The 23194-nt window shown below is 42.0% G+C and overlaps 1 protein-coding gene and 1 non-coding gene across 2 annotated transcripts in view; one reads left to right on the plus strand and one right to left on the minus strand.

Annotated features, from left to right (window-relative positions):
• The first annotated feature begins 1364 nt into the window (after positions 1-1364).
• Positions 1365-23194, plus strand: part of PHLPP1 (PH domain and leucine rich repeat protein phosphatase 1) — a 257199-nt gene continuing 235369 nt past the window's right edge. The window contains exon 1 of the mRNA XM_054460529.2: positions 1365-3049. Coding sequence (XP_054316504.1) covers positions 1501-3049 — 1549 coding nt within the window. The 5' untranslated portion in view covers positions 1365-1500. The remainder of the gene's footprint in view (positions 3050-23194) is intronic.
• LOC129019245 (U6 spliceosomal RNA) lies at positions 16386-16492 on the minus strand. Its single transcript, XR_008495576.1, has one exon. It is a non-coding gene; the product is annotated as a U6 spliceosomal RNA (small nuclear RNA).

Here is a 23194-nt window from a genome sequence, read left to right on the forward strand (position 1 = left end):
AGACCCAACTCTTGGCAAAAAAAAAAAAAAAAAAAAAAGAAAGAAAAAAAAGAAAAGAAAAAATAAATCCCGAATTACAAAGCAACTGGGGGAATGCTAATTCAATTAAAAAGGTGTACAAAATTCTTTTAAATAGTAAACTGCCCAATGATTACAACATTGATTCAACTGACGAAAAATACAACTTTTCAGACCACGACTAAACATTGTAGCAGTAGAAACTATTTTTTTTTTCCCTGAATGATGAAAGAAAAAAACCAGAGAAGACGTTAAGAGAGAACACATGGAAAAAGCCCATCTCATACTCCATTCTAATGTTTCTTCTACTTTCCAGTGCTTTCCGTGTCATTAAACTACTTCAGACTTCAAGATCAATGGGAAACAATGAAACCTCAGTCCTTTGCTATTTTCCTTTTCAGATACAGGAGAGGGAGAGGACAGGCTTAGGGTTGTGCCTTCGAACAAGCACATTCAACGACAGCCTCACTTAGAATTCCCAGACACTGCCTGTCTTTCTGGGTCTTGAAAAAGTGGGGAAAAAGTGAGGTTGGCCCACTCAGACTGCCAGTGATGCTGTGGTGTGACGGGTGTGTATCTCTATCTTATACAATGGGCGCAGGTGAGGACCAGGACCTGGGACCTTCGTACTGTTTAGAGTCCCTGAAAGCCCTCACCTTTAATTAGTAGGGAAAATAAAAGTCATCTGGCAAGCTGGGGTGCGGGTAAAATACAAGTTAATGAACATGAGCATTCGTGTTCATTAAGAACTCTGGCACAGAGTTCAACGGCAGAGGGCACAATACTCACTGGCCATAGCCAGCTGCTGGCGGCTAGGAGGAGCAAAACCAAAGGACCGCTGGGACTTGTAGTCCACCATGTTTCCCTCGGGATTGCCGGTCACCTTACGAGAACCACAACTCCCAAGGTTTACCGCGCGCGTCGGTCTTCACCGCCCTCTCCGAGGCCGGCTCAGGAACCTCCCGGGAAACTGTCCCCCCCCACCCCGCCCTCGTACGCACGCGTCACGTTTGTTTACCCTGAAGCTCCGCCTCCGGCCATCCCCCGGCTCTCCCCACTCCTCCCTGGAATGCCGTCATGCCGGCGATGAATATTCATGAGGCACACGCGTCCCTCCCGCCCTGCCAGCCTCCCGCCTTCCCGCTCCCGGCGCGTGATTAATATTCAATGAGCCGAGATCCGCGGCTGGTTCGCCGGGTTGAGGCGGGGGGAGCGGGCGGGGCCGGCGCTGGGGAGCCCGCGACCCGGGCGGGGAGGGCGTGTGTCGGGGGGGCGGTGGCGGCGAGGCGGGCGCGCGGGATGGAACACTGAGACACCGACGGAATGCTCCGAATCGCCACATAATCCCCTGGAACGGCCGCGCAGAACGCCATTGGCTTCTCCCTTCTCCGCGCGCCGCCGCCGTCTCCCACCTCCGCCTCATCGCCTCCCTCTCCGCCCGCTGCCTCCGGAGCTGGGGGGGAAACGCGAAGCCCCACTGCAATGGAGCCCGCCGCCGCGGCCACGGCACAGCGACTCCCCGAGCCCGGCAGGGAGGACCTAGCTTCGGCTCCGGCGGCCGCCGCTGCGGCTCTGGCGGCGGCGGCCGGGGGCGGCCGGAGTCCGGAGCCCGCGCTGACCCCGGCGGCCCCGAGCGGCGGGAACGGCAGCGGCGGCGGGGCGCGGGAAGAGGCCCCGGGCGAGGCGCCGCCGGGGCCGCTGCCGGGCAGAGCAGGGGGTGCCGGGCGCAGGAGGCGGCGCGGGGCGCCCCAGCCCATTGCCGGCGGGGCTGCCCCCGTACCCGGAGCCGGCGGCGGCGCCAACTCCCTCCTGCTGAGGAGAGGGCGGCTGAAGAGGAATCTGTCCGCGGCCGCCGCGGCCGCCTCGTCGTCGTCGTCGTCCTCGGCCGCTGCTGCCTCGCACTCCCCCGGCGCTGCTGGCCTCCCCGCCTCCTGCTCGGCCTCGGCGTCGCTGTGCACCCGGAGCCTGGACAGGAAGACGCTGCTCCTGAAGCACCGGCAGACGCTGCAGCTGCAGCCGTCGGACCGGGACTGGGTGAGGCACCAGCTCCAGCGCGGCTGCGTGCATATCTTCGACCGCCACATGGCCTCGACCTACCTGCGCCCGGTGCTCTGCACACTGGACACCACGGCCGGCGAGGTGGCCGCCCGCCTGCTGCAGCTGGGACACAAAGGCGGCGGCGTGGTGAAGGTGCTGGGCCAGGGGCCCGGAGCCGCCGCCGCCCGGGAGCCCGCTGAGCCGCCCCCCGAGGCCGGCCCCCGGCTGGCGCCCCCGGAGCCGCAGGACTCGGAGGTACAGCCCGCGAGGAGCGCGCCGGGTGCCGTCGGGGGTCCTCCGCGCGCGCCCCCCGCCGACCTACCCCTGCCCGCCGGCGGCCCGGGCAGGTGGTCGCGCCGCGCCAGCCCAGCGCCCTCGGACTCCAGCCCGGGCGAGCCGTTCGTTGGGGGCCCTGCCTCTTCGCCCCGCGCCCCGCGGCCTGTGGCCTCCGACACCGAGAGCTTCAGCCTGAGTCCCAGCGCCGAGAGCGTGTCTGACCGGCTGGACCCCTACAGCAGCGGCGGCGGCGGCTCCTCGTCGTCGTCGGAAGAGCTCGAGGCCGACGCAGTCTCGGCCCCGACGGGGGTCCCGGGCCAGCCCCGCCGTCCCGGCCACCCCGCGCAGCCCCTCCCGCCTCCCCAGACGGCTTCCTCCCCTCGGCCGCAGCAGAAAGCCCCGAGGGCCATTGACAGTCCGGGCGGGGCCGTCCGCGAGGGGTCGTGCGAGGAGAAGGCGGCGGCCGCCGTGGCCCCGGGAGGCCTCCAGTCGACCCCCGGGAGGAGCGGGGTGACCGCGGAGAAAGCGCCTCCGCCGCCCCCGCCGCCCACCCTGTACGTGCAGCTCCACGGAGAGACCACCCGGCGCTTGGAGGCGGAGGAGAAGCCATTGCAGATCCAAAATGACTACCTCTTCCAACTGGGATTTGGGGAGCTGTGGAGGGTGCAGGAGGAAGGCATGGACTCGGAGATTGGCTGCCTCATCCGCTTCTATGCAGGTAAGGAAGTCACCTGCCTTGACGGGTGGTTGCAAAAGCTGCCGAGGACCGAGGAGTGATTCAAATTGCTTGTCAATTTGCCCAACCCAAGAGTAAGTGCGGGTCCTGGTGAGTCTTTGTCTTAAACTTTACAGCTTTTTCATACAGTCTGTGTAGTACTAGATTGAGCAATCTTTAAATCTGCACGTTTTATCAATCTTGAGGGCTCAGAGGTTGGAAAGCAATGTGAAAGAGGTGGCTGAATCACCAGGAAGTACAGGAAGCAGATCCCTCCTGAAAGAGGCAAGAGCACCTTTAACCATAAAGGTGCTTCCTCAGGGGCATGTAGGGTTTCAGGCTGTTTGGGATTTCAGGTAAACTGTCACGTGAGCATAAGACGGACAGGAGAAATGACAACAAAAATGCTCTATAACACTTTTGCCTGCATTTGACTGTCCAGTTCAGCGTTCTAGCTGTGTGTGCCACCGGGAGCTCCTGACTTGTCAACTGGTGCCTTTGTTTATTCAGCTCTGCCACACTCATAAATTACCCACGGAGCCCTCATTAGAAATCTGACAAAAGGGTCCCTTTTTAACTGATACTTTTCCCCAGCGCTTTTTTTGCTCGATTTCTGTTTCGTCTGCAAATTTGTCTTGCATAAAAAAAAGATTTTGCCTGTTTCTCTCATTTTTTCCAGCTTTTATGGTCAGAACTGACCACCGCAATACGCCTTGCAGGAAGGTTCACAAGAAGGATTTAAGTGGTTACTATTTCTTCAGATGTGTAAAATCTTCCCCCGTCTTGTATCAGTACATTATCAAATTCTTGACTAGGGGTGACCCATGTAATGTTTCTCTTTTGGCTAAAGATTTGGCTAGTACTAAATTCAGGAGCTATAGATGCTGGATATTGTACTTGAGTTTTCTAAGTAGTTTACATCCCTTTCCTTGTCTGGTTTGAATAATTATGTTCTCAGTGATAAGGAATTTTATTTAAAATAAAGTTCTCATAGCAAAATTAAATCAGGAGTGTTAAATCTTCGCTAACTTTAGGTTTTTAGGTTGTAGGTGATGGTGGAAAATAATCATACTTGTAACTCCATTAATTTGTAGCCATTCTTTACAATTTAATGTCTTTTGGTCCAGCTTGTGTGTCCCAGTGGCAGTTTAATTAGTTTGCATGAAGAAATCTTTACATCTTTACTCCCACATTGAAATATGCAAGACTGACAGGATTCCTGGTGAGAGAGATGCCCTTTAAATTTCTTGGAAGTTTTTCTGAAATTTAAGTGGATTTCTGATGAATCTTTTCCTTGTAAAGAAAACCAAATCGTAATACAGTAGCATTTGCAGTATCTGAAGACAATTTGTCAACTCGATGACATGGCTTTTAAAGTTTATGGTCCAGGAAATAGATGATTTTTTATGTAAGATCAACAACTGTATTCTTTTCTCCTTTAATTCGTGTAATTCGTAAAATATTGTTATTTCACAAAAGCATTAAAAGCATTAAAAATAAAAAAAAAATAAAAAATTAAATGCCCTTTAACTACATGGAAGGAACTGTATATAAAAACAAGGGATGTATTAAATAGAGTTTGAACAAATTTTATATGGAAAGAGTTTGCTTATGATTGGATATATCCATTGCGGTAAGTGTCCATGGAAAGGTTTTGGGTGTCACAGTTATGAAATTTGAATCTGTGTTTCCCTTTGATTCTCTTCAAGAGTGTCTAAAATATTCTAATGGGTAATAAGCACTTTTTTTTTTTTCTCAAAACCTCATCTCAATATTAAAATGACAAGTCTTTCCTGGTTAAGTCTTAAATGTTTGGCATGATCTTTTAATCTTTTTGTTTTGTTCTTTATGAAAAGCAGTGATTGTTACCTCATTCCGCACTTACTGCCTTATTTCTATATGCACAGCATAAATGCATATATGCCTCTGAGTATATGCTTACATATACTCAGATGTGTGGGGATGCCACACAAAGTATCCACCCTATTCTTTAACATGAAGCCAGTGTATAGGTGTCCTAGAAGAAAAATGCCTGATTGTTGCAAAGTTGTCTAATTGCTTATTTCGGCTTTTAAGCAAAGTTGAGCTTATTTTAAGCCTAAGTTAATATACCAGACATCTCTGCTGTTATTCATTTGCAATAGAACAAAATTTAGTGTATGGTGAATCCACTTGAATTTTTGCAAAGAAGTTCAGTTATTGATGAACAAAAGCGTAGTCTCACTTATGGAAACATTGTCAGGACTCCACATATAGTGAAGGTTTGCACCAGGCTGGAAGTGATTCCTAGAAATGATCTCTGTGTTCCAACAGAATATAGGACACCTCAACAGGACAGAGTTACATTTTGGTAGTAGTTTTTTTCTGTAGGAAGAGAATAATTAATGTTTGTTTTAGATGACATCTTTTACAGGGTTTTTGAAAATTCTGTACCCCATTGGTAATTTTATATATAACTTATTTTTAAATTTATTGCTGCATGTTTTGTTTACGTATAGTTGGGGTTAAGGATAGCTACGAAGTTGTTTTCAAATTCTTTTGAATATTTTTCTGCATTTAAATTGAGCTTATCTACTGTCTTGAGGGTCTGCTCTCTTGAAGATCACCTTTCTATTCAATTTTAGTATTTATAACCTGACTAAGGTTGTTTTTTAGAGGCTTTGAAAGCCGTTTGTGGTTGCTTTGAATATTTAAGTATTTATCTGGGTAAAGTAAAATGAAAGTCTTTAATGAGCGAGAAGGCCTTGGATAAAGGTACTATCTAATTACAGAGTTGTTAATGAAAACTTAGTTTGAAAATTGTTATAGCATCTACCAGGCCACCATTCTCTTAGCTGACTTAAGATATGGGAAAATTTAATTAGCTTTATCTGAAGTTACTTAAGTATTTAATATCCTTTTAAAATCAGACATCTTAAATTTTGTCCGAAAGAGAGTAATTATGGGTTAAAAAATTCAAGAACTTAAGGTTGCCCGACATAAGTTATGGACTCCTAAACATGAATGAGCTTTTGTTTTAGACTCTCTGGGGAGCCTTTGTCATTGATGTAGGGCAGCATTAAACTATATCTTTTAATATTTTTTGACTCTTCTCCCAGCACTTAGATCTGAGTAGTCTAGCAATTTCTGTTCGAATTTTAATAATGACAAAGGGTGTTGACAGAATAAAGTGCACATTCACTGTACCTAGTGAATCTTGGATCAAGGTATTTTTGTGTGTGACTCCTTGGGATTTCGCGGGAACAATCTTTTTATCCCTCTCATATTTTCTTTCTTTTCTCTTCTGGGAATGATCAAACCTTATGTGGTTTCCTACATGCAAACCAAGAGGGGAGAGGTGGTTCAGCATTAAGCTATAATATTGACAGCAGGTTCTTATTACTATAATTACAGCAGTATTGAGTAACGCGGTTTGAACGTGTGACACCAGTGTGTGCTTGAACAGTCCCTTTAATTTTCAGTACAGAGGGTTTAAATTTTTTTTTTTTTTTTAGTATTTTACATTTTTATATTTATATTTTATATTTATTTGTTTTTGTTGTAAAGTACATGCCGCCCTTCACTACTATGGCTTGATAACATCTACAATACATTGGTTTTTATTATCTTCAAACATCTTAAAGCGTTTTTACATAAATTATTTCATTCGCCCTTTCAAAAACAGGGTTAAGGAGGAGTCAGTGGGAATCTTCTTTTCTGATGGAGAAACTGATGCACAGAGAGATCTGACTCGTCATATTTCCGTCCTCGGGAGGGCGGAGAATAGAGAGCTTGGGTATTCTGTTTTGCAATTCGTATCACTTTCCATGAATCGATGCTAAATTAAATTTACACTTGAATTTTTCCCTTGGTTAAAAGCATTCCAAAAATATGCTGTTTTTGTTGGTAATGAGGTGGTATTATTCTCTAGTTCAAAGTGGTATTTCTTGTGAAATGTGGATGGTTCTGTTATCATGGTGCCTTTAAGAATGTAAAGAATCAAGATGGACAAATAAGGAGACAGTATGGAAAGAGTACTGAAGTGTTCTAAATATCCTGGTTGCAAATAGTCATGCTTGGATTGAAGTTGATATGAATTAAAGTTTACATACTAGTTCTTTATTCTCTTATTCAAGCATACCTATTTGTTAAACTGTAAATCTTCATTGGGAAGTAGAGAATTAACACTTCGCCTGAAAAGTGGGTAACTTTTGAGGGGGGAGTGTGTGTGTGTGTGTGTGTATGTGACAGTTCAGTTGCTTTAAAACATGGCTTTTAAGTAACTGAAAATATTTCTCATTAAATATCTTATTTGCCTAAACCTATTATTAAAAAATCGAGTTGTCTTTTAATGATGCTTTCTTGATGTTACTGTGCTCTTGTATAATTTTTATAATTTGTATGTTATATAGTGCTAGAGGTAGTAAGTTCTTCTCCTTGAATTTCGTAGTTATTCCTAAATTCATGTGTCTTTTGTACTCATTGAAGTAATTGTAGGGGCAGGAGATGAGTGTAAATGAGTTTGTGTAAAGTTTTAGGTTGAAAGTTTTATCTTTTGGTTGCTATAAGATTATCAAATCACCCACCTTAAATGATCGATATATACAAAGATAAGTTATTTTTTAAGTGTAAAATGTTTTTGTTGTTTCTCATTCTCTTCTTAGAATCCTGAATTTAGCTTTTCATTTACTGGTAACATAACATTCACTGACATTGTATGTGATCCAAGCCTAGTATAATCCTTGGCATTTTAGTTTAACATTTGTTGAATTTAATTTGTGGAATTTTGTTAAGCAGCTGGTGGTGTGTGCCCTGATTTTTCTGCTTCCATCCTGTTTGGGTCCCCAGGGATGTGTTAAACACACATACATATAGCGGCATTTCTCCCATGGCAGGAGATTTTAGATGTGCCACATACTATTAATATCTTCTATTTCACGTGAGTGAACTCTGCATTTTGAGAGAATAGCTCTCTCTGAAAGTTTTCTTAGAGTTAACAGGTTTCCCCCAACTTTTCAAAGGCATCTTGTACTTAATTTTGCAGTGAATTTAATGAGACATCTGTCAAATGAGGCATCTTAGATTTAATGATTTTGTTATGTGCCAGGGTTTAACATAATTCAGTCTATCTGGACTGGAGAAGGGTTTGATTGTACTGTGAAAGTCCAGAGATCCTGAAGCCGCTCAATAGAAAAACGATTCCTTTAAAGACGCCTGACATTTTGAAAAAGAGAAAGAGTTGTTATCAAAATGTCTAAAACAGCCTGGGAAAATGAAGTCTTTTTTTTTTTTTCTTTAAAGTTCCACCTTCTAAGCCCATTCCATCCCTTTAATCACATGCATCTGGTGGAACACTGGTAATGAGGGGTTTTGAATCTGGCCTGACGTCACTGTGATTCTACGGCAAACCCTTTTTTATACGTACCTTTGGCTTTCTAAAGATAATATAATTAAACAAAATCGACCATATGAATTCATTAGATATATTAGATATTTATAACCTAAGGCTGTATGACTAACTGGATTTGTATGAAACTTCAACTCCAGAAACTTTTGATAAATTGAAACTCAAGTACCTAGAAAGAATAGACTTTAATGATACTTTGATTAAAAGACAGTATATTTAGGTAACTGTGAAATAGCAGCTCTTTGAAGTTGTGTGATATTATGCTTTTTATCAAGCATAATAACAGTTACTGGATTAATGAAGTGTTGTTATTCTTTGATTTTAGAGTTGGAATGGTTTTGTTGTATTACCGTGACTTGGCCTCATATACTTTTTGGTATGTTAAATGAAACAAGGCATAACCGTTCTGTAATGCCACATGCATACTGAAGTAATTTTTTTCCCTGTTGTATTTTTTACATTTGAGATTTTTATACATTGTAAAATGCGTTTAACAATAAAGTGTCTTGTGGAGGTGTAAGCCTAGCTAGGCCTCTGAGTTTGTGACCTAGAAGTTGACAATGAAAACTCCATAAAATACTTTGTTTGGAGGTTGCACATATTGTATGATTTTGGAGATATCAATACTTTAGAAAAACATAAGCAAAAAACATCCAGAATTTTGGCATATTTTTTTCTAACTGGAGCTTGGCTAAAAGTAAATTAGCCTTGCTTCTAGTTTTTGAAAGCATTCAGTTGAAGACTGATGAAATTTGAAATATTTGGTTTTGGACCATTTCAATAATGAGTGAAAAATCTAATTAGAAAGTGAAGTTAGAGAGAATTTGAATTGGTTGTAATTTTTTTAAAGGTTTTTTCTCACATTCTGTTTAAGCAGGAAGAGATTTGTATTTGTTGCTATTTCTTCTGAGTCAAACATCTGAGAAAGAGCAGGTGGAGAATGAATCTTTTCATATAACTGCCTCAGTTAATAATGTGTTACAGTGTTTGGGCTTTCTTTTCAAATACCAGGCATGTTTTTAAATACAGCAAGAGCTTGGCTGGTGTGTTGGGGGTGGGGGTTGGGTCAAAGTAACTCTCCTCTTCAAAAACAGAACTTTGGGAAAGAATTTTTTCCTTTTATCTCACACTGTGAGAGAAAATGTACGGCTTTTTTAGAGAAAGTAGTCTGAGAGTTGGGAAACTTGGCGTGACTTTGGGCATTCATTTTCACCTACCCTGGGCTTTGATTTCCTCATCTGTAAAACGATGGGGTTGGAGTAGAGCAAGTCCAAGATCTCTTCCAACTCGTAACATTCTGAGGCTTCATTAGAGAGCCTGTTTTTTTTGAAGGGCTTTGAAAGTTGTAGTTGTTTTAGGTTCTGTAAGACATGGCTATGGGCTTAAAACTGTCAAATCCCCTGCCTTTTCTTATGGGCTTGGACCTAATGTACACAAGTCAGCTGGAGGTTGCCAGCCAAACAAAGCAGACCTCTTTGGTGTAGATTAGGACAAGAATCGATGTTTGATTACCCCGTTCTCTGTCATTCCTACTGGTAAAGTAGAATTCAGCATGCCAGAGATGAGTATAAGGAAGTACATCCTCTTTTAAGTTAAAGTGAAATTCTTAAATTAACTTAGCAAGATGCCTTCATAGTCTAGTTCATCAAGTTTACTCTAATAACTGTATTAGAGGGATACAAACGTGTAAAATTTGCTGGCTAGTTAGCTTTATTCATGGTGAGCTGTGTGCTTGCCTATTGGTGCTTAGAATTAGTATCTGGTCCAGAATCATTGGTCAAGTCAGTTACAGAGTTAGGACCACCACCTAGGATTTTGATGATCTGTCCAGTGTTCTTTTTTTCCCACACTGTGAATCTGTATACTTACTGTCTTTGGTGGTTCTTTATATTAATACTATTAAAAATGAAAGTTAAAGAAATTGTGTGCTTTACACAGTTAGTGGTTTCTCTATTCAAGGTTTTTTTCTAGTTTTTTTCATTCTAATCAGTGCTTTTGAGGGGTTGCATATCACTTTGACAGATTGTAAGAAAGGAACTTCTGATGGAACAGGTGGGTATTTTAATTGCAGAGAGAGAAATTAGATTTCATCAGTGATGTTACCTTTGTGGGATGCATGATAGAACTATTGACAATTGGCAGAGAAGAGGTACAGTGTTAGAAAATCAGTGTTCTTAGTTCATTCAGTACTTTGAAGGTGAAATTGTTAAAAGGATAAAAGTGTTAGAAAAAGAAATCATTGAATTAAAAAAATGATTTGGGAGAAAATGTAAGCATGAATTTTGAAAAAAATTCCCTTTAAATATGTGTGTGTTGGCTGTGCGCGGTGGCTCATACCTGTAATCCCAGCACTTTGGGAGGCTGAGGCGGGCAGATCACCTGAGGTCGGGAGTTCGAGACCAGCCTGGCCAACATGGTGAAACCCTGTCTCTACTAAAAATACAAAAAATTAGCTGGGCCTAGTGGTGCACCCCTGTAATTCCAGCTACTCCGGAGGCTGGGGCAGGAGAATCGCTGGAACCCGGGAGGCAGAGGTTGCAGTGAGCCAGCATCGCACCACTGCACTCCCATCTGGGCGGCAGAGCAAAACTCAGTCTCAAAAAAAATAAAAAATAAAAAATAAAATAAATAAATATGTATGTGTTAAAAAGATTCAACATTATCTTTGAATTATTTTAAAAAAGATGTGTCAAAATTAATTGCAACTTAGCTTATTTTTCAGGTACATATACACAGTTCTACCTTTCCGTGACATAAAAAAATTGAAACAACTTGTTCAGTATCTTTGGGCTTTTGTTGTGTGCTGATTTGGAAGTCTTTATCAGAAATATGCCATTGCTTTGAATACTTTCTCTCTTTCTGTCTCTTAAAAAAAGAGAGAGAGAGAGAGAAAGAAATATCCTGCTCTCATTAGCAAAAAGATAGTTTGTGAACTGTAGAAACAAATATTTCCAGCTAATTTTAGGGTATGACAGATTTCCTTTTATGCTAGATTTCATTTTAATTTAATTATTTATCTTAAGCAAAAGGTTTAGCTTACTTTTCTATGAGAGTTAGCCTACTAAGTCAATTAATTCCCCACAGATTACTGTTCATTTTTAAATGAGTAAAGGAACTTTTTAAAAAATGCGTAAGTACACAAGGGTAAAAATATATTGCATCTGTCATATTGAGTACCCCAGATGCTGAAGCAGAGGAAAAATTTCTCTTGATGGTCTCTTAGAGAGGTGGTATGGCTGGGGTGCAGCTGACATTCACTTTTAAGTAACAAGGAACTCTCGTGTATAAACACTGCTATAATTGGCAAACTTATTCTTCCTTATGCACACACACACACTATATATGTATGTATATATATATACACACACACACACATGCATGTTCTCCATTGAGTGTTGAGGTAGCATATGATGAGACGTAGTAGTTGTATTTATGGATGGGAGGGGGTGAGTAGGGTAACTGATCCTGGGGAAAAAAAATCTCAATTTAAAAAAATTTGCAGTTAATTTTGTTGAACATTAATTGGTAACTCATTGTGACTTGTTCATATCCCTTGCCTGCTTTTTTTTGGTTGGATGTTTGCCTTTTTCTTACTAATTTCTTTGGGAGTTACATAGAGAAACTAGTTTTGTTTACTAAGTCACTAATATTTTCTTTATCTGTTCACTTTTATATCAGTCTTTTCCTCTAGGTTTTCAGGGTCTGTGTCATGCTTAGGAATGTCTCTTCTACTCCAGGATTTAAAAAATTTTCTAGTACTTGTAGTATTTTATCGTTTTCCTCTTCTCTTCTCTTCTCTCCTCCCCTCCCCTCCCCTCCCCTCCCCTCTCTTTTCTCTTCTTTTCTCTTCTTTTCTTGATGGAGTCTTGCTCTGTCACCCAGGCTGGAGTGCAGTGGTGTGATCTTGGCTCACTACAACCTCTGCCTCCTGGGTTCAAGCGATTCTCCTGCCTTAGCCTCCCGAGTAGCTGGGATTACAGGCACCCGCCACCACGCTCAGCTAACTTTGGTATTTTTAGTAGAGATGGTGTTTTGCCATGTTGGCCATGCTGGTCTTGAACTCCTGAGCTCAGGTGATCCGTCTGCCTCGGCCTCCCAAAGTTCTGGGATTACAGGCGTGACCCACCACGCCCGGCCAGTATTTTATAGTTTTCTATGCATAAAAATTTGATGTATCATCATTTAAGATAGGAAGGAGAGGCTGGGTGCGGTGGCTCACACCTGTAATCCCAGCACTTTGGGAGGCCGAGGTGGGTGGATCACCTGAGGTGCACTCTAGCCTGGGTGACAGAGCGAGACCCTGTCTCAAAAAAAAAAAAAAGCACTTTTCTCCAGAGTTTATGCCATTTTTGCTTGTTTGTTTTAACTGGCAGGCCGGGGATTAAAATCTACAATATGGAGTAATGTAGGTGTAGGGTAGGTATTAGGATTTGTTGAGGGACAGTAGGCAGAAAGAGAAGGCTCTTTAGCCTTACCACTGCATTTCTTTTTGATGCCCCGATTTCTCATGCCATCGTCACTTTTAGGATGGCAGCTTATGTGCTTCTGGATATGGACTTATCAGGATACTCCTTTCCTGTGGATTCTGTATCATCTCTAAGTGGATTGGATGGGAAGGGGATGGGGGCTGGAATATAAAATATTGCTTCTATGTGTATTTTTCACCCTTTACGTATTAGAGATAATTTTTTAGGCCAGGTGCAGTGGCTCACGCCTATAATCTTAGCACTTTGGGAGGCTGAGGCGGGCGGGCAGATCACCTGATGTCAGGAACTTGAGACCAGCCTGGCCAACATGGTGAAACCTCGTCTCTACTAAAAAGAACAAAAATTAGCCGGGCGTGGTAGTGCATCCCTGTAATCCCAGCTACTTGGGAGGCTGAGGCAGAAGAATCACTTGAGCCCAGGAGGCAGAGATTGTATTGAGCCGAGATGGTGCCACTGCACTCCAGCCTGGGCGATGGAGTGAGACTATCTCAAAAAAAAAAAAAAAAAAAAATTTTTTTTTAAAGAAGTGACATAAAGCATTGATTTCTGTTTTCCAAATTTGAGCTCTTTGACTAATTTATTTTGCATTAGGCAGCAGTCTCAGCTGTTTATACCGTTCAGATTCACTGAACTTTTTTCACCTTCTGGAGAAATTCTGGGGGCTACCCCTTGAAGGTAATTTTGAAGCACATATGGCTTATCTTTATCTTTTTTTTTTTTGAGACAGTGTCTCACTCTGCCACCCAGGCAGGAGTGCAGTGGCGTGATCTTCGTTCACTGCAACCTCTGCCTCCAAGGTTCAAGTGATTCTCCTGTCCTGCCTCAGCCTCCCGTGTAGCTGGGATTACAGGCGCACGCCACTACACCTGGCTACTTTTTGTATTTTCAGTAGAGACGGGGTTTCACCATGTTGGCCAGGCTGATCTCAAACTCCTGACCTCTTGACCTGCCCACCTCGGCTTCCCAAAGTGCTGGGATTACAGGCGTGAGCCACTGCGCCTGGCCTGGTTTATCTTTTAATTTTAAAAAAGGAAGGCTAACATGCCTATTGAAATTAGTAGACTCTGCCAGTGGTGCCTTGAGTTTTTTTTTGGCTAGCCTGAGAAGGGGGTCCACGTGTTGTCTTGAAGTGATGACAGTTCTTGATTACAGGAATAATAATTTGAAATAGCTTTAACTTGAGATAGCAGAACTCTGTGATCCTGCGACCAGAGTTCTAATTGTACCCATGGTACGTTAGTGCTGTTAAGTCAGTTAATTCCCAGAAAAAATGAAGTGTTTTTTTAGTGGGAATGGGGGAGGGAAAAGGAACACATGTCAAATATAGAAAAGTCAAATTAGAACATCTACCATCTTTGGTAAACAGGCTTTCATGGTCTATTGACCAATTCTTAGTTATTATATAAATGACTACAAGACACAAATGGTACTGCTGTTGGGTTTTGTGGCTTTATAAGATTCTGTTTGTTGGACAACTAGGTTTCTCTTCTGTAGGCTTTTAGTTGTGTTGCAGAAGTTCCAAATCACCTTTCCTGGAGTTGACTATAGGCTTTTGAATACATGAACACCTAAGGAGAAAATCTCTGGACCCATTGCTGTAAAACACTAAATGAAGCTGGGTGTGGTGGCTCACGCCTGTAATCCCAGCACTTTGGGAGGCTGAGGCGGGCAGATCCCTTGAGGTCAGGAGTTCGAGACCCTGTCCCTACTAAAAATACAAAAAATTAGCCAAGCATGGTGGTGCGCGGCTGTAATCCCAGCTACTCGGGAGGCCGAGGCAGGAGAATCGCTTGAACCAGGGAGGTGGAGGTTGCAATGAGCTGAGATCATGCCACTGCGCTCCAGCCTGGGTGACAGAGCGAGACTTCGTCTAAAAAAGAAAAACCTAAATGAAATGAAACTGTGGTCACCCCATTTAGGTATTTGTATGTAACAGTGCTTTCTTCCACAATGACAAACCAGATGTTATTTTTAAAAAATTTGAATAAGCAAGTGCAAAAGAATCGAACTGCTTCAGCATAATTGTATCCTGCTGCCTAATGTTCAAGAAATTATATAGTATTTTGGTATTTAGCAAACATTTCTGTCACCCTATATGCTAATTACTGTTCAGTGCTTTATAAATATTAAGTGCTTTATAACTATTAATTTAATTCTCACAACAACCCTATGAGGTAGGTTATGTTATCATCCCAGTATTACAGATAGAGAAATGGAGTTACAGAGCAGTTTGGTCACTTGTCGAGATTTGTACAGTGAGCAAGAGAGAGGCAGAATTCAAGTTCAGGCATCACATGTCAGAGTTAACTGGTAAGTGTCCCCTTGATTTGCTGAATATGGAAAACTTATCCCTAATGAGCTTCTGTGGTCAGTTTGGGCACATCAGCATTTGTGAAGCATAGACTTTAAACTAGTTACCACCTGGACTTGAGTTCTGGCTGTGCCACTGACACGGCTTTCCTGCATTCTTTATTACCTGCTGCACAAGGTTGTTGAGAGGATCAAGTAAGATAATGAATGAAAGTGTCTATGACAACAGTACTAGTTCTTACACCATCCCTCCACATTTTGGGATGTCTGTTGCTGCTCTTTCTTAGGGTGGAAAGAGCACTGGAGCCCTTCTGTGGTCTGTGCGTTTCTTTACATGATGTGAGACCTATAGCAAACCCCTTAACCTCTTTCAGCCTCATTTATTAGAGAGAGAGAGAGAGAAAAAAAAAGGTGATTTAAAAAAACCCTGTTTTCGGCCAGGTGCGGTGGCTCATGCCTGTAATCCCAGCACTTTGGGAGGCTGAGGCAGGTGGATCACTTGAGGTCAGGAGTTTGAGACCAGTCTGGCTAACATGGTGAAACCCTGGCACTACTAAAAATACAAAAAACTAGTCAGGCCTGGTAGTGGGCGCCTATAATCCCAGCTACTCGGGAGGCTGAGGCAGGAGAATCCCATGAAAACGGGAGGCAGAGGTTGCAGTGAGCCGAGATCGTGCCATTGCACTCCAGCCTGGGAAACGAGCAAAACTTCGTCTCAAAAAAAAAAAAAAAAAAAAAGTCTGTTTTGAAGAACTTTGTGAGATTCAGATTTGATGATACGTGTGGAAGTACTTTGTAAACTGTGAGATGTTATACAAATGTAATGTGGTTTTATTATTTTTAGCAATGGTAAATTGCCACAGATGTTAATTAGAGTTATTTAGGGCTCATTAAGGAAGATGGGATCTACTGTTGTTGGGCACTGATGCTCAGTTACATGGAAGACTGTACAGGCATACCTTGTTTTATTGTGCTTGCTTTTGTTGTGCTTTGCAGATACTGCATTTCTTACAAATTGAAGGTTTGTGGCAACCCTGTGTTGAGCAAGTCTGTTGGCAACGTTTTTTCCAACAGCATGTGCTCACTTTGTGTCTCTGTGTCGTATTTTGGTGAGTCTTGCAATATTTCAAAACTTTTCATTGTTTATAATTTTTAAAAAAATATGGAATGTTTCATGAATTTGCATGTCATCCTTGCACAGGGACCATGCTAATTTTCTCTGTATCATTCCACTGTTAGTATATATGCTGCTGAAGTGAGCACCCTTTTCATTGTTATATCTGTTGAGGTGATCTGTGATCAGTGATTTTTGATGTTACTATTGTAATTGTTTTGGGGCATCACAAACCACGCCCACGTAAGATGGCAAGCTTGATAAAGTTGTGTGTGTTTTGACTGCTTGACCGGCTGGCTATTCCCCCATTTTTTTCCCTCTCCTGGGGCCTCCCTGTTCCCTGAGACACAACAGTATTGAAATTGGGCCAGTTAGTAACCCTATAAAGGCCTAAGTGTTCAATTGAAAGGAAGAGTCACAAGTCTCTCACATTAAATCAAAAGCTGAATATGATTAAACTTTGTAAGGAAGGCATGTCGAAATCTGAGAAAGGCCAAAAGCTAGTTCTCCTGTGCCACAAACAGTTAACCAAGTTGCACATGCAAAAGAGGTAATTGAAGGAAATTAAAAGTACTACTCCAGTGAACACATGAATCATAAGAAGGCAAAACAACCTTATTGCTGATATGGAGAACGTTTTAGTGGTCTGCATAGAAGATCAAACCAGGTACAACATTCACTTAATCCAAACCCTAATCCAGAGCAAGGTCCTACCTAACTCTCTTTAATTTTTTGAAGGCTGAGAAAGGTGAGGAAGTTTCAAAAGAGAAGTTTGAAGCTAGCAGAGGTTGGTTCATGAGATTGAAGGAAATAAACTGTGTCCATAATACAAAGGTGCAAGGTGAAGCTGCACAAGTTATGATGTAGAACCTGACGTAGAATCTGCAGCAAGTTATCTGGAAGATCCCGCTAAGATCATTGATGAAGGCGGCTACACCAAGTGACAGATTTTCAGTGTAGATGGATGAAGCAGCCTTCTATTGGCAGAAGATGCCATCTAGGACTTTCATAGCTAGAGAGGAGAAGTCAGTACCTGGCTTCCTTCAAAGGATATGCTGACTCTCTTGTTAGGAATTAATGCAGCTGGTGACTTTAAGTTGAAGCGGATGCTCATTTACCATTTTGAAGATCCTAGGGCCCCTGAGAATTCTGCTAAATCTGCTCTGCCTGTGCTCTATGAGTGGAACAACAAAGCTGGATTACGGCACACCTGTTTGTAGCATTATTTACTTAATATTTTAAGCCCATTGTTGAGACCTACTGCTCAGAAAAAGAAAAGATTCCTTTCAAAATATTACTGCCCACTGAAAATGTATCTGGTCATCCAAGAGCTCTGATGGAGATGTACATAGGGATTAATGTTGTTTTCATGCCTGCTAACACAACATCCATTCTGTACTCCATGGATCAAGGAGTAATTTTGAATTTCTGGTCTTATTATTTAAGAAATACATTTTGTAAGGCTATAGCTGCCATAGATAGTAATTCCCTTGATACATCTGGACAAAATAAATTGAAAACCTTTTGGAAAGGTTTCACCATTCCAGATGCCATTAAGAACATTTGTGATTCATGGGAGGAGAACCTCCATTAACATGGGTTTAGAAGAAGTTGATTTATGGATGATAATGAGGAGTTCAAGACTTCCATGGAGGAAATAACTGCAGATATGTTGGAAATAGCAAAAGAACTGCAATTAGAAGTGGAGCCTGGAGATGAGACTGAATTGCTGCAATCTCATGATGAAACTTGAGTGGATGAGGAATTTCCTCTTATGGACAAGCAAAGAAAGTGGTTTCTTGAGAAGGAATCTACTCCTGGTGAAGATGCTGTGAACATTGTTGAAATGACGACAAAGAATTTAGAATATTACATAAACTTAGTTGATAAAGGAGCAGCAGGGTTTGAGAGAATTGACTCCAGTTTTGAAAAAAGTTCTGTGAGTAAAGTGCTATGAAAGAGAAATCTTTTGTGAAAGGAATAGTTAACTGAGCAGCAAACTTTATTGTCTTATTTTAAGAAATTGCCACAGCCACCCCAATCTGCAGCAGCAACCACCTGGATCAGTCAGCAGCCATCAACATTGAGGCTAGACCCTTCACCAGCAAAAAGATTATGACTTGCCAAAGGCTCACATCATTGTTAGTACTTCTTAGCAGTATTTTTAAATTAAGGTATGTGCATTGTGCTTTATACGTAATGCTGTTACAAACTTAATAGACTATACAGTGTAAACATAACTTTTTATATGCACTAGGAAACCAAAAAATTCATGTGACTTTATTGTGATATTCGCCCTGTAACAGTGGTCTGGAACTGAACCTGCAGTATCTCTGAGGTATGCCTATACACGTTCATTCATTTAATCAGTAATTACTGTGATTATTTACTATATCGTGATCCTTTGAATTAAAGATGATTAATGTGAATTGTCTAGGATCCCTTGAATTACTTACCAATTTGAGGGCATGTTTGTGGAAACAAGCCAACATTAACAATAAAAAGGTGAAAAGTGTTCTAATGGAGACATAGTATTCTCAGGTTACTGTAGTAGCAGGAATGGGGAGAGAGCCTCCAAACTCCACTGTGTTGCCCTCGAAGGACTAGGAGTAGACTGTTGCTTCAGTTCTGGGATCCTGAATTGTTTTAGGAGCACCTCTAAATTATTGGTTCAAGATACAGTCTGACTGAGTTTAGGATTAATAGTTCCAGTTGAATCCTTAGCATATACCAAATACTTCCAGGCATCTGGGCCTTTTTATCACTTGAATCATTTTGGGCTCTCTTTGTATTATAGTTTGTGAGGATCTAAATTCTGGGTTAAGCAAATATTCGTTTTGATTTTTTGAACAAAAAAATGCAAATATGCATGTGCTGGAGGTTGCACTAAAGCCTGACAGTAGCCTAGAGTACACTGAGAGACATTCTCTTATTTCTTTTTTTTAAGGCCAATGAGGTTTTATTTTTCTATGGATTTATGAGGTTGATGGGAAGTGCTGTTTATCTTCTGAAGAGAGGTACTTTTTTTTAGTTTGGTGTCATACCTACACCGCATTCATGTAAAAATTGGAAGATGATGATTTGGTCATGACCTGGGGTCATTTTTTAAAAACCTCTGTATCTCCTCTCTGGATCTTCATGGAAGAAGGAATTTTTTAAAAAACCTCTCGTCTATGCTAGGAAGAAACAAAATCTTTCAGCGTTCATATAAGCATAAAACAACTTATTAGCTCTTTTATCCGTGGCTGTAAAACCTGTACTCCACACATGGCAAGTTGTCTTTACTAATGACCTATTATAAATTATTTTCATCTTGAGTAGATGGCAGTGGCTCTGTGAAATATTGTCTTGTAGTAATCGGGATGACAACTCTGGAAAATGAGCTGCTTTTTGCTTTTTGTGTTTTATAATTGTGAGAAACACCATGGTAACAAAAAAATTACTTCAGCCTGTCTGACTAAAATAAGTCATGCTTCTAATCCAAATAAAATACTTCTAATTCAAACCAATCAACATTCAGGTTAATTACCTGCCAGTGGGTATTTTCCACCATCTATTATTAAATAACACCTATTTGCCCTCTGTGAAAATTTTTACAGAGACTTCAGTTAACTCATTAGAGCTATATCAACACTTGACAGGCTGATTTTTATGGGGGATATTAACAGAAATGTTAGCACCAATGTAATCAGGAGGAGAATAGTTATTGGCCCTTGTGATTATAAAGCAGAAGCTCAATGATCTTTTGCTTTGTAACCAAGTCATATGAGGGACTTGGTGTTTAATTCACAAAATGAATATGTGATGAGAAAAAGTTCTATAAACATATCTTGGAACTGCTTAAGAGGATGTCATTTCATTCTTTTTTTTTTTTTTTTTTTTTTTGAGGCAGGATCTGGTACTGTTGCTTAGACGAGAGTGTAGTGGTGCGATTTCCACTCACTGCACCCTCTGCCTCCTATGCTCAAGGCATCCTCCCACCTCAGCCTCCCTAGTGGCTGGGACTACAGGTGCATGCCACCTGTAATTTGGCATTTTAAATTTTTGTATTTTTGTAATCCGGCTAATTTTAATTTTTGTATTTTTTGTAGAGATGAGGTTTTGCCATGTTGCCCAGGCTGATCTCAAACTCCTTAGTTCAAGTAATCCGCCTGTCTTGGCCTCCCAAAGTGCTGGAATTGTAGACATGAGCTACGCTGCCTGGCCGAGGATGTCATTCTTAAGATACCACACAAAAGTTCATTTCTGAGAGTAGGGATTGTCTTGTTAGTATAGTTGGAATGCTTATTATATATCCTGAATTGGCTTGTAGCCATTAGAATTGGAAGGTGTCATTGCTTCCTACTTTTATAGATATTTATACTTCCCCTTCCCAGCCCCCCATCAAAACAACAACAACAACAAAACCAGTTGACTATCCTCTTGGTTTTAAGAAACTGACAGATTAACCCAGGTAGCATCAACCTCCAGATAATCCTTATGGGTAAAAAAAAGTAGTAGAGTTCATTTATCTTTAGGGTACTATCACAGGCACAATTATACTTACCCCATGCACAGTATCTTCTTTATCTTTTAGAAACGTATGTAATATTGGAATAGACTAAACCAGGGTTGTCTGTAGACAGTTACTAAATCAGAACCTAACAAATGCCATAATTGAAGTAATATTTGTTAAGAGTATAGCTTTGCCAGGCTTCACTGGTATAAAATGGGTGAGAACCTCATGGATAGCCCAGAGATGGCCTGGAATCTTTGCACCGGAAGGGGGCGGAGAGCGTCTAATACAGTTTCTTACCTAGCATAGAAACCTCTGCTTGTCCGTTCCTGATTGATGGTTAGCTGGCCACTGCTTGTTGACTGCATTGTGTTGAGCCTTGGCCCCTTGAAATGTGGTCTGTGGACCAGCAACATCAGCCTATCCTGGGAACTTGTTAGAAATGCAGAATCTCAGGCCCCACCTCAGACTTACTGCATAATCGGCATTTTAACAAGCTCCCCAGGAGTTTCATCTGCATGGTGGGAGTGGGAGAGAGTAGAAGTTGAAGGAGGGAAACCACCGTGTGGTTCAGGCGAGACACTGAGGGCCTGAGCTAGGGCAGTGGGAGGGAGTAAAGGAGATTGATGTGGATATTATCCTGGGACTCAGTAGCTAACTGGCTCTTTTGGCAACAGAAGCTCCAAGATGACAAGTTTACAGTTGGGTGATGGAAGAATTGTGGATCAGTTCATAAAAGTAGGAAGCAACAGATTGTGTAGCGGATATCACTGATTAATTCAGTGATCCTGGAGGACCAGGCACTACTTAGGAGTTGGTGACATAATGAATGAAAGTGTGTCCTCTGTTCTTGGTATTTACAATTTAACATTGAAGGACTGATTTTGCTGAGGCATGAGTTTGAAATGGTAATACACGTTAAGCTGACTGCAGCCATCTGTTTAGTTGGTAAATGGGCCTGGCTCACCACCCAGCTTCCAAATCTCAGTGGAGGTTTGTCACTTTCTGCTGGTTACCATATGTGTGGTAACTCTCAGGAAGTGATATAGACATTATTTATTTACATGGTTTTCTTCTAGGAGCCATTTATTTTTTTCCATATACAAAATAAATGCTAGCACTAGCTATGGCTATCAGACAGAAGTGAGGAGGTATAAAAAGAATATATGTTACATTTATGAAGCTTTTAGGATGTATGTCTTTTGAATGTTGAGTTTTTCATATCTAATGGGAGGTGACGTTTACATAAATAATAATAATAAAACTTGAAATGCCTTATTGGAGGCATTTACACAGTGCCAGGGGAATCCAGCAAGGCTGACATACCAGCTCCCTGGAAGTAGAATCCTCTGGAAAGGATTCCTGGGAAAGATTCTCTGAGAAGATGAGAGACTAGCATTGCATGAAAAGGGCATGCCAGGTACTGCAGCATGAATGACAGGGCTCGATGTGGGTGGGGAATGGTGAGTAGTTTGGAGTGGTGAAATTTTAGGTGATGAGATGAAAAGTGGTAGGAGATGAGACTAAAAGAGAGGTTGAGGCCATGTGCTGAAAGGCCTCACATGCTAAGGACTTGACTCGATAAGCAAGTCGAGTGGAGAATGACATGATTAGATTTGTAGTCTTTGGCATTAACTGGGCAGCCAGCTGGAGGATAGATTGGCGAGAGACTGACTAGAAACTTGGAGACTGCCTTAGTAGGGCCTTTGATAAACATGTTTTGACTTTGTGTGTTAAAACAGCCTGTTAGGAGCTGACGAAGGAATGATATGCTGCCCTTGCCTCAGGGAGTTCAGCCTAGTGGCAGGGAAGGAAAGCATGCAATGCTGCTTGGACGTGCTGCTTGTGAGGTTTGTACAATGTATTTGTCATACCAAAAAGGGAGGTAATCACCTCTGCTGCAGTTGTGATAGGGTCGGTGGGAGATGCTTTTGAGGATTAGGAAGAGTAGACCAGGAGCTGGAGTGGATGGGATAGGACATTTTTGGCAGGGGACCTAGAAGTTAGATGAAGGTCTACACGAGGTCAGTGCAGATGAAGAACCATGAACATAGGATAATTGTTTACAATGTAGAACTGTTGGGTCTTAATGAATGATTATATGTGGAGGGGGGAAGGGCAGTTCAGGATTTTTTATTCACTCCTGAGCTAATTTGAGTACAGCAGTTCCCACTTATTTGAGAAAGGTATGTTCCAGGACCTCTAGTGGATGCCTGAAGCTGGGGGTAGTACCTATCCCTATAGGTAGAACATTAGATATACAGTAGGCCGTCTGTATCCATGGGTTCTGCATTAATGTATTCAACCAACCACAGACCGAAAATATTCAGGAAAAAAAAACAATAAAAAATAATAG

The sequence above is a fragment of the Pongo pygmaeus genome, chromosome 17 (genome assembly GCF_028885625.2).
Source record: "Pongo pygmaeus isolate AG05252 chromosome 17, NHGRI_mPonPyg2-v2.0_pri, whole genome shotgun sequence".
In the NCBI taxonomy this organism is placed as follows: domain Eukaryota; kingdom Metazoa; phylum Chordata; class Mammalia; order Primates; family Hominidae; genus Pongo; species Pongo pygmaeus.